The sequence below is a fragment of the Aedes albopictus genome, chromosome 2, assembly GCF_035046485.1.
Source record: "Aedes albopictus strain Foshan chromosome 2, AalbF5, whole genome shotgun sequence".
In the NCBI taxonomy this organism is placed as follows: Eukaryota; Metazoa; Arthropoda; class Insecta; order Diptera; family Culicidae; genus Aedes; species Aedes albopictus.
In genome coordinates this window covers 408409000-408419868 of record NC_085137.1, presented here as the reverse complement: position 1 = coordinate 408419868, position 10869 = coordinate 408409000, and the positions used below count along the sequence as shown (strand labels likewise).

Sequence of the window (10869 nt, the reverse complement as noted above, 5' to 3'; positions counted from 1 at the left end):
AGAAAAGCAAAAGGATTAACAAAACCAGGAGAGTTCCACGGAGCGGTTCAGGAATGTAAATTGGAGGAATTATATGAAGGATCTCTGGTGGAGCTGGAGAAGTCCTTCTAAAATTTTCCGTAATCGATTCTAAAAGGGTTTTTTTATCTAAGATTGTTTTTCTGATATAAGTATTACCTTCGTTCTTGCTATATTTTCATCTTTTTCTCAAGATCTCCATCTCTGTGCGTTTTTTTCATGTAGTATTAAATAATTTTGCCAACAGTATTATTCCTTATATTTCATAAAATTGTGTATTTTTGAAAGAAAAACATAACAAATGCGAGTTCCTTACTTCTTTCGATACTGACGCTCTAGGATGTCAAGTTTCTTCTTCTTATACTGCAGCAGTTCTATTTTGTACTCCAGGTCAGCTTTCCTGTCCTTTTCCTTCTGCAACAAGTATTCCTTCCGATTTTTTACCTCTTCCTCCCGAAGCTTACACATTTTACGTGCGTATCGCGCACAGTCTCCAGTATGCTCGACAATCTTCTGCATGCATTTTGTTTGCTCCATCAATAGCTCGTGTCGAACATCCCGAGTATTTGACTGCTTTCGTTTGCGTCTCGCAGGACTGTGGCTATTCTCAATACCTTCATCTCGGATTCCACGGTCGCACTCGACCTGATCCGCTTCATCTGCCGAAATTGCCTGTTGCCGCATGGTACTTGATAGTAGCGGGGATCCGGGCGGTGAAGGATGCAAACTTGGTTGGCTGACAAGCGGAGAAGCCGATGGCGGTGGACGACGAGGTAGACCAAATGCTGATCCTGTAGTATTACTTAAGTAAATTTATTGTTCTAAATAAAGGAAAAAAAAAAGCTTACCGGAATGGTTTACCGTTTTGTCCAGAGAAAGCATTTCCACAACTGCCTCCTCGCATGGCGACAGCACTTTCATATTGTTGGGTCCACCCCCAGTCGCATTGACCTCCCGTTTGTTGTGGGCCAGTTTATGTTTGACTTTCAGCTTGTAGTCGGTCCAAACCTTTAAATAAGAAATAATCAACTTAAATCACACATACCTTCAGAGACTTTATAACACAAACCTTTTGCCAATCCTTCACCGTTCGGATCGGGGGACCCAGGCTGTTTAATCCGGCAGCTAACTCCTTCCAAACTGAAACGAAAGCATCTTGGCTTACTCCAGATGCTTCACTGAATTTTAGGCCCTTTGCCACCGTCGGATGCGCTTCCATCCTGCTTACCAGATGCTCAAACTGTTTGCGATTGGTCACGCGTACACTAAAATACACGATTTTCATGAAAAATAATCTTACTCAGGCATTAAAGAAATAAAACACTTACCGTTTCACCTCCATTTTTGCGTTGTTTGAACGCTCTCGACTCCTTCTGAGGTAGCGACAATTCTCACGCGAAAACGTCACCCGTGCGCGACATTTGTCGATACAAGTCGACTGTCGGAATGCGGTGAGAGTTCATTGGTGTTCATTCACATCGACTCTTGTCACCGCTTTCGCCTACGGGAATCGCGTGACACATACGACTCGACTTTTGTCACGTCACACGCCGAGCAGAATAAACGTGAATCAATCCATGCAAAAGTGCATCGCGCGCGGCGAATCAATCAGGCTTATTCTGCGCGGCGTGTGAGGTGAGACGAGTCGAATGAGGTGACAAAAGTCGACTCGCCCCATTTGATTTACATTAGTCGTCTCACGTCACGTGAGACGAAACCGTCCGTCTCACCTCACACGCCGCGCAGAATAAGCCTAAATGTCCGTCCGTCGTCAACATTTTCTGCGCTGCCACTAGCCGAGAAGGTCCGACATCTAAAATTACCGAATTGAAGTAAGATGTCGGAAATGCAAAAAGGGAGTGTATCAGTCAAAACAACCACGGATCAAGCAAAAGGAGATACATGCCGGAAAACCCGGAAAAGGAGGAGCTCACGCGCGTCGAAGGCGGATCAGTAAAACGGTGCAGTGAAACGTTGACCAAACTTTAAGCAACATACCTACGAATCATGGGGAATATGCCCGCATCACTCCGGAGGTGACCTGTAGTTTTCCTGTTGTTATTAAGGCATCCATGTATTATGACCAGCCCAACAGTTTCTGCCGTAATCAGCTTCACAATAGCCATCCAATATGATAGAATAAATTAATGATTTCACACATAATTAAATTTTAATGTATGAAACCACTTTTGTTTGAAAGAAACACTATATCTAGTTATCTCTACCCATTCCATTTAGCGCACTTACTGCATTAGGATAAGCTCAGAAAGAATTGAACCTTCTACACGACAAGATCTGTTTAGTAGGAGGAATAACTATGAGGATCAATCCGTTTTAAACGTAAATGTGTTTTGCTTCACCAACAAGTAGAGAGGACTTGGTGAACCTTCTACACGACAAGATCTGTTCAGTAGGAGGAATAACTATGAGGATCAATCCGTTTTATACGTAGATGTGTTTTGCTTCACCAACAACTAGAGAGGACTTGGTGAACCTTCTACACGACAAGATCTGCTCAGTAGGAGGAATAACTATGAGGATCAATCCGTTTTCAACGTAGATGTGTTTTGCTTCACCAACAAGTAGAGAGGACTTGGTGAACCTTCTACACGACAAGATCTGTTCAGTAGAAGGAATAACTATGAGGATCAATCCGTTTTAAACGTAGATGTGTTTTGCTTCACCAACATTTAGAGAGGACTTCTACACGACAAGATCTGTTCAGTAGGAGGAATAACTATGAGGATCAATCCGTTTTATACGTAGATGTGTTTTGCTTCACCAACAACTAGAGAGGACTTGGTGAACCTTCTACACGACAAGATCTGTTCAGTAAGAGGAATAACTATGAGAATCAATCCGCTTTAAACGTAGATGTGTTTTGCTTCACCAACAACTAGAGAGGACTTGGTGAACCTTCTACACGACAAGATCTGTTCAGTAGCAGGAATAACTATGAGGATCAATCCGTTTTCAACGTAGATGTGTTTTGCTTCACCAACAACTAGAGAGGACTTGGTGAACCTTCTACACGACAAGATCTGTTCAGTAGGAGGAATAACTATGAGGATCAATCCGTTTTATACGTAGATGTGTTTTGCTTCACCAACAACTAGAGAGGACTTGGTGAACCTTCTACACGACAAGACCTGCTCAGTAGGAGGAATAACTATGAGGATCAATCCGTTTTCAACGTAGATGTGTTTTGCTTCACCAACAAGTAGAGAGGACTTGGTGAACTTTCTACACGACAAGATCTGTTCAGTAGGAGGAATAACTATGAGGATCAATCCGTTTTATACGTAGATGTGTTTTGCTTCACCAACAACTAGAGAGGACTTGGTGAACCTTCTACACGACAAGATCTGTTCAGTAGGAGGAATAACTATGAGGATCAATCCGTTTTATACGTAGATGTATTTTGCTTCACCAACAAGTAGAGAGGACTTGGTGAACCTTCTACACGACAAGATCTGCTCAGTAGGAGGAATAACTATGAGGATCAATCCGTTTTCAACGTAGATGTGTTTTGCTTCACCAACAAGTAGAGAGGACTTGGTGAACCTTCTACACGACAAGATCTGTTCAGTAGGAGGAATAATTATGAGGATCAATCCGTTTTCAACGTAGATGTGTTTTGCTTCACCAACAAGTAGAGAGGACTTGGTGAACCTTCTACACGACAAGATCTGTTCAGTAGGAGGAATAACTATGAGGATCAATCCGTTTTCAACGTAGATGTGTTTTGCTTCACCAACAAGTAGAGAGGACTTGGTGAACCTTCTACACGACAAGATCTGTTCAGTAGGAGGAATAATTATGAGGATCAATCCGTTTTCAACGTAGATGTGTTTTGCTTCACCAACAAGTAGAGAGGACTTGGTGAACCTTCTACACGACAAGATCTGTTCAGTAGCAGGAATAACTATGAGGATCAATCCGTTTTCAACGTAGATGTGTTTTGCTTCACCAACAACTAGAGAGGACTTGGTGAACCTTCTACACGACAAGATCTGCTCAGTAGGAGGAATAACTATGAGGATCAATCCGTTTTAAACGTAGACGTGTTTTGCTTCACCAACAACTAGAGAGGACTTGGTGAACCTTCTACACGACAAGATCTGTTCAGTAGGAGGAATAACTATGAGAATCAATCCGTTTTCAACGTAGATGTGTTTTGCTTCACCAACAAGTAGAGAGGACTTGGTGAACTTTCTACACGACAAGATCTGTTCAGTAGGAGGAATAACTATGAGGATCAATCCGTTATCAACGTAGATGTGTTTTGCTTCACCAACAACTAGAGAGGACTTGGTGAACCTTCTACACGACAAGATCTGCTCAGTAAGAGGAATAACTATGAGGATCAATCCGTTTTAAACGTAGATGTGTTTTGCTTCACCAACAACTAGAGAGGACTTGGTGAACCTTCTACACGACAAGATCTGTTCAGTAGGAGGAATAACAATGAGGATCAATCCGTTTTCAACGTAGATGTGCTTTGCTTCACCAACAAGTAGAGAGGACTTGGTGAACCTTCTACACGACAAGATCTGTTCAGTAGGAGGAATAACAATGAGGATCAATCCGTTTTCAACGTAGATGTGCTTTGCTTCACCAACAAGTAGAGAGGACTTGGTGAACCTTCTACACGACAAGATCTGTTCAGTAGGAGGAATAACTATGAGGATCAATCCGTTTTAAACGTAGATGTGTTTTGCTTCACCAATATTTAGAGAGGACTTGGTGAACCTTCTACACGACAAGATCTGTTCAGTAAGAGGCATAACTATGAGAATCAATCCGCTCTAAACGTAGATGTGTTTTGCTTCACCAACAACTAGAGAGGACTTGGTGAACCTTCTACACGACAAGATCTGTTCACTAGGAGGAATAACTATGAGGATCAATCCGTTTTCAACGTAGATGTGTTTTGCTTCACCAACATTTAGAGAGGACTTGGTGAACCTTCTACACGACAAGATCTGTGTTTAGTAGGAGGAATACCTATGAGGATCAATCCGTTTTATACGTAGATGCGTTTTGCTTCACCAACAACTAGAGAGGACTTGGTGAACCTTCTACACGACAAGATCTGTTCAGTAGGAGGAATAATTATTGTGCGTCACCAAGCGACTTCAGAGGACTTGGTGAACCTTATTAACGACAAGCTCTGGCTACTAGGAAGAATAACTGCGTAGAGAATACATTTTTGAAGATGTATTGTGCGTTACCAAGCGACTTCAGAGGACTTGGTGAGCCTTATTGACGACAAGCTCTTACAAATAACTACGTAAAGAATACATTTTTGAAAAAGGTGTATTATGCGTCACCAAGCGACTTCAGAGGACTTGGTGTACCTTATTAACGACAAGCTCTGACTACTAGGAAGAATAACTGCGTAGAAGTTTGGTGAACCTTCTTAGCAATATAATTAAGAATAACATCAAGAAATTTTTTTGTCGTTTTCAAAGAGTAAGTTTGTTGATTACCTTTATGTAACATTAAACGTTTACCGATTAAACTAGGTAAATTAATTCAAGTTTATATACTTACCCGCATGATGTATGATGTCCTCTGGTGGTTTACGATCAGACTTCAGACTGCCGCTTTGATATTCTGATTAATTATTTCAATTGTTGGCCTTCTATCCTATACAATATAGTAAAGAACTTTTCAATTTATAAAACGGGCAACGATTTTCAACAACATCTTTATCAGATTTTTGCACAAATTTGAATTGCTTTTCTACAATTTAGGTAAAAGACAACATTATACAAAACGTTATTATGTAACTGAAGCGGTTTTCGTTAAACACTACTAAACATTAATTTCTCGAGATTCTACATGACTGAATTTATGAATTTATTTTATTTTTCAATCTTCTTATACTTTGCAAGAATGTTTATCAATAATACTACTGTAGCAAAACACATATGTACTTTCTTATGAAATTATGTTTTTTTTAACTAAGCCATGTGGAAATTACACTTACAATTTTATTTTAAGTTCAGCTTTTAGTACCTGATACTTTGTCACATTTCTATGTGATTATAGACTTTAAATAAAATGATCTTAACAACAGATCAAGGCTGGTTAAATTTTAACTGTGTCTTATTTTCATAGTCTTGCAAACATTTCCGTTTTATAAATTAAAGTCCTTATTTATTTTTGAACACTACGAGTTGCAAGAGGTGAAGGTGAGAATTGTGCTATTTTTCCTGAACGCCAGTTTCCTGAATGCTTCATTTTCCCGTTCTTGTTCATAATCCTATTGAGAGTAAACCGACCATAAACTGAAAGGTTATTAGGGACAATGCAATTATAAAGAGTACACACAGCAATGAAAAGAATGAGTAATATTGTTACTCTTTATTCAGCAGTTATTTTTTAAGGCCTGAAGAGCATAAAGTCACCGATGAAGATGAAAGTTACCGCCTATAGAATGAAGAAGGGTACATAACATATAATTCTGGAAATTGAATCACTCTAAGGAAAGTGCCATTCTGGGAATCGGTGTTCGGAAAAACGATATTCGGAGAGCCGACATTCTGAGAATAATAGCACAACTGAAAGGTCCGGCTTGATTCAATAAAATACCCCTTGCTTATAAGAATCCCGATGTGATTTCGGATGACTTAGAGAGTAGAACAAAACACCCCACCCACCATTTTTTTAATTAATATTACACGAAAACAAAAAAAAAACATACAAAGCATTTAACAGATGATACCGGTGAAGTAACAGCTCCAGGTGCTAGCTAGCCATAGCTGACAGAAGTGCCTGAAACGGATGTTTAAAACGAACATACAGATTTTGGTTAACCCTTTATAAGGCCGAGAAAACTAGTAGAGTTGTCAAAGTATATTATTGGCGGAGCGGATCTGGTTGGATGGTTAGAACACTTGACTATCACGCCGAGGACCTGGGATCGAATCCCACTCCCGACAAACTTACAAAATGTGAGTTCTTCCTTCGGAAGGGAAGTAAAGCGTGGGTCCCGAGATGAACTAGCCCAGGGCTAAAAATCTCGTTAATACAGATAAAAAAAAAAAAAAGTATACTATTATGGAAATAATTATACAAATGATAACATATACAAAACAATTTTTGTTTGACAGAAACTCTCAAAAATCTAGGTAACAATATAGTTGCCACTGCCCATTTAGGCCACCAGCGCTGGTGGCAATATTCTTGCCACTGCCCGTTTACGGTACTTTTCTTCTTTTGAATTCGCCAAAAAGCCGGAAAAGAGATTTTAGAGTGGATTAGGGCTTAACCCATAATATGAACTGTGTAGTTCAGCTCATATTAACCCATAATTTGATTATTTCTTAAAATATTTACCAAATCTATAGTTTTACAATAAGTTTGAGCTAACTTTCTTCACGCTGTCAAATTTGGCCTTTTTTGAGACTATAAATGGATCCCAAATTGTTGTTCAAGCTTATTTAGTACCAAAAAAATACCAGGCGTTGTTAGTAATCCCAATTTTGCGTAAACCAAAAAAGAAGTTCAAAATAAATTGTTATAAAACAGAAAAAAAATAAAAACAGTAGGTGGCAATATGGTTGCCACTGCCTTATAAAGGGTTAAACACCAATAGTTTATTAGGAATATGTTGGCATCAACATGTAAAAAGAGAATAATAGGGGTAGGCGGGGAAATATGGACACCCGGGGCAGAATGGACACCCTCAATATTTTGAAATATGCGAACTTTTTTGAACTTTTAGTGAATGGAGAATATAGTCTATTTGTCTAAAACGTAGTTTCAGGAAAGAAACATTCAAAATTTAAATTATACATGATTTTACACGAAAAAGTTGCGTCCTCCATTTTTTGTGCATGGAAATTATAATTTTCACACCATCTAAAATAAGATTTAGTGATTAATTTATTGCAGGTCGATTAAAACCTGATATTTCTAGAACACATGCAAGTAGTTTTGCTGTATCTAAATGCTCAACATGTTTATATTTTCTTCTTTGTTATATCAAAAATTAAGTTTGAAAATATCTTCTGCTGCCGGGGCAAAATGGACACTCACATTTTTGAAAGAAGCGGCAAGGGAAAATATAACCTAAATCACAAACCAACCAAATTCTTCGATTTCGGTATATTTTCGGTTAAATGTTCACTACAGTAGACATAGGGTGAAACAAATTGGTCAAAAAACGACAGCAGTGGAAAATAGTTGTTCTAGGCACAGCTGTACATGCCGACAAAAACGAAGCTTTATCCAAACCGCCTGAATTTAAATTAACTGAACAAAAATGAACTACTTCGGCGTATTATTCATCCATAATAGTTGTTTTGTAATAAAATGACTTTGTAGGTGTAAATAATGTACGAAATTCGTAAAAGTCTCATGGTGTCCATATTGCCCCATGAGGGTGTCCATTCTGCCCCGTATGCTTGAAGACGGTTATGAAAAACTAACATTTTTCATAACAATTTTGAAGTGGATAAATCATTTTTCTTCGTGAGCATTCTTATGCAATAGATGCCAAATAGACTTTAAAAGGATACATGTATCAAAAAACTAAACTCTTTTGACATCTTGCTAGGTAAAGTTGACAAAAACCTTAGGGTGTCCATATTGCCCCGCCTACCCCTACCTTTTTTGTTAGGTCTGAATAAAATCGGAACCTCTACCACCTTCTACACTAAGGTTATAAGTACACACAGGGTCAAATATTTGACAAGGAATGAACTTACGTTGCGTTGCGTGGTAACGGAGTAATTCGTTAATTGCTACCGGAAGTTGCCATGTTACAAACCCTAATACCACTAATACCCTTATTCCAGTTACTTATGGATAGATATTTGGGAACAAACAGCTATTGAATTGTAGGTTGAAGTTACATGGATTAAATTCATAATGATAAAATCTATCCTTTATCGACGGAAAAATACAAAATAGGTATATCTTTGAGCATTTCATTCGTTTTTATCTGAAAGAACATTGTGTTCCTAATGATGAGGTATTTGTTCCTAATGTTGCGGTATGCCATTGAATTCATATGGGATTTTGGAGGATAGGAACACTACCGCAACAATAGGAAAATAGCAGCAAAAATTTTAAGGTAAATATTTTTTTAAGTAGGTTATTGGACAAATCTTAAGCACACAAATGGTGCAATCCCATTTTTGAAGCATACATTTTCAAAGCTTTGTGGTAAACAATTTGCGCGGAATTTGGAACATTATTCAATACTAGTTCCCTTATACTACGCTATTATTTAAAAAAAATAAGGAGTTCAATTCTCTTACAGCAATCATGATTACGCTAAGAAAATAAGTCTAAGAGACAAGCGTCTGCTTCATTAAGAAAAGTGTTTTGCTTACCTAGATTCATCCTTCAACAAAAATACTTATTAGACCGGTTGTCCTATACCGACTCGAGGCAAATTCCATGCACGAGGAGGACCTGCAAACATTTGGAGCTTTCGAGCGACGCTTGCTAAGGACGATCTTCGGCGATGTGCAGATGCAGAAGAACGGTGTGTGGCGGTGAAGGATGATCCCCAGGAGTCAAGAACTGAAAAGATACGATGGGCAGGGCATGTTGGGAGAATGCCGGATAACAAGCAAGAGCAGCGTGCAAGGTGGATGGACCTGGTGCAGAATGGTCTGGCAAATGTGGGTCGAAACCGAGGATGGAAGACAGCAGCCACTAACCGAGTGTTATGGCAAAGAATTGTTGGTCCATCTTTGATATAATAATAATGCAATGCTAAATAAAAAAATGCATAATATACATACCTGCAGGTGGAGGTCGACGACTCCAAAAAGTTGATCCCCACACCCAATCACACCATTTATTCCGGTCAAACCTTGAAGTTTCCAATCAGCCTCCGGTGCGTTTCCCTGGCGTAGATAGTATCCGACCGACGTGGAGTACTTCCATTTGGAGCACTCCTGCATGCCTAGAATAAATGTTAATGTTAATTAGCAGCGAAATTTCTCATATTTTAATGAAAATACTTACATTTAGGTAATTGAAATGCCCTCAAAATTGCCGTTCGTGTTTTTTTTTTACGTTTCGTAAACTTTGTCCGCGCGCGAATCTAGTCGCTTTGACAGGTGCTCTTAGCACACTGAAGCAAAAGTTTCCTCACTTTTCAATATGATTTGATTTGGCGGGATTCGAAATGATCCCGAATGATTCAAAAAGATTCAAAAAAGATTAAACTCAAAATATCCGAGTGTCACCCCTTCGCATTTAATGAACCCTAATGTAAAGAAAAATGCAATGCATCATTACATTGATAATGCCAATCTAAAGGATTATTGCATGACAAGTGTGGAATTACTGCATTTCGCATTGCAAAGGTTGATATTCAGTCTAATTCGTGCAATGATATAATGCTTGTGGTTACTTGGGCAGTAACATATAATGAAACGCACGCGTGTAAGTGTGTTGCACGAAATAAGCACAAACAGTATGATATAAGGTGAGTTAATATTGCCGCCATTACTTCCGAACTCCCATCTCCATATCATTCAACAATACTTGCACAGTATAATATAATGTCACCACTTGGTATAGATTGCTTATACCATAATTTATAGTCAGCTGCGTTGAATCTCACATTCTGCGACATAAAAGCAACTATTTATCATACACAGCAAAAAATATTGTAATCCGCCTCGATGTAATTGGACCTATGTAACAAAAAACCTATGTAATCATTTTTTTCAGATGTACTATTGACCGTCCAGTTCCAAACTGTTCACGACCGTTTGAAACAGTCGACGTTTCAAACGGTCGGTGAACGGTCGCTGACGGATTTGACAGCAAAAACGAGCGAGAAAGATCTCGCGCGCAAACGCGTATCTAAAAACA

The 10869-nt window shown here is 38.9% G+C and overlaps 1 protein-coding gene and 1 long non-coding RNA gene across 3 annotated transcripts; both read right to left on the bottom strand.

The window, feature by feature from the left end:
- Window positions 1–250: 250 nt before the first annotated feature.
- Window positions 251–1583, bottom strand: LOC115268786 (uncharacterized). 2 transcript variants are annotated; one of them, XM_029876951.2, is made up of 4 exons: window positions 1347–1583; window positions 1088–1283; window positions 867–1026; window positions 251–809 (listed from the first exon to the last, which is right to left on the bottom strand). In XM_029876951.2, exons 1-4 carry the CDS (start codon window positions 1358–1360, stop codon window positions 331–333), a joined length of 849 nt encoding a protein of 282 aa, XP_029732811.2. In that variant the 5' UTR covers window positions 1361–1583; the 3' UTR covers window positions 251–330. The 2 variants fall into 2 exon arrangements, with proteins under 2 accessions (XP_029732811.2, XP_029732810.2); XM_029876950.2 differs by having other exon boundaries at window positions 1088–1583.
- Window positions 1584–6683: 5100 nt separating this feature from the next.
- Window positions 6684–10231, bottom strand: LOC109424984 (uncharacterized). The gene is made up of 4 exons (XR_003898337.2): window positions 10012–10231; window positions 9786–9949; window positions 9369–9561; window positions 6684–6801 (listed from the first exon to the last, which is right to left on the bottom strand). It is a non-coding gene; the product is annotated as an uncharacterized LOC109424984 (long non-coding RNA).
- Between the last annotated feature and the right edge of the window lie 638 nt (window positions 10232–10869).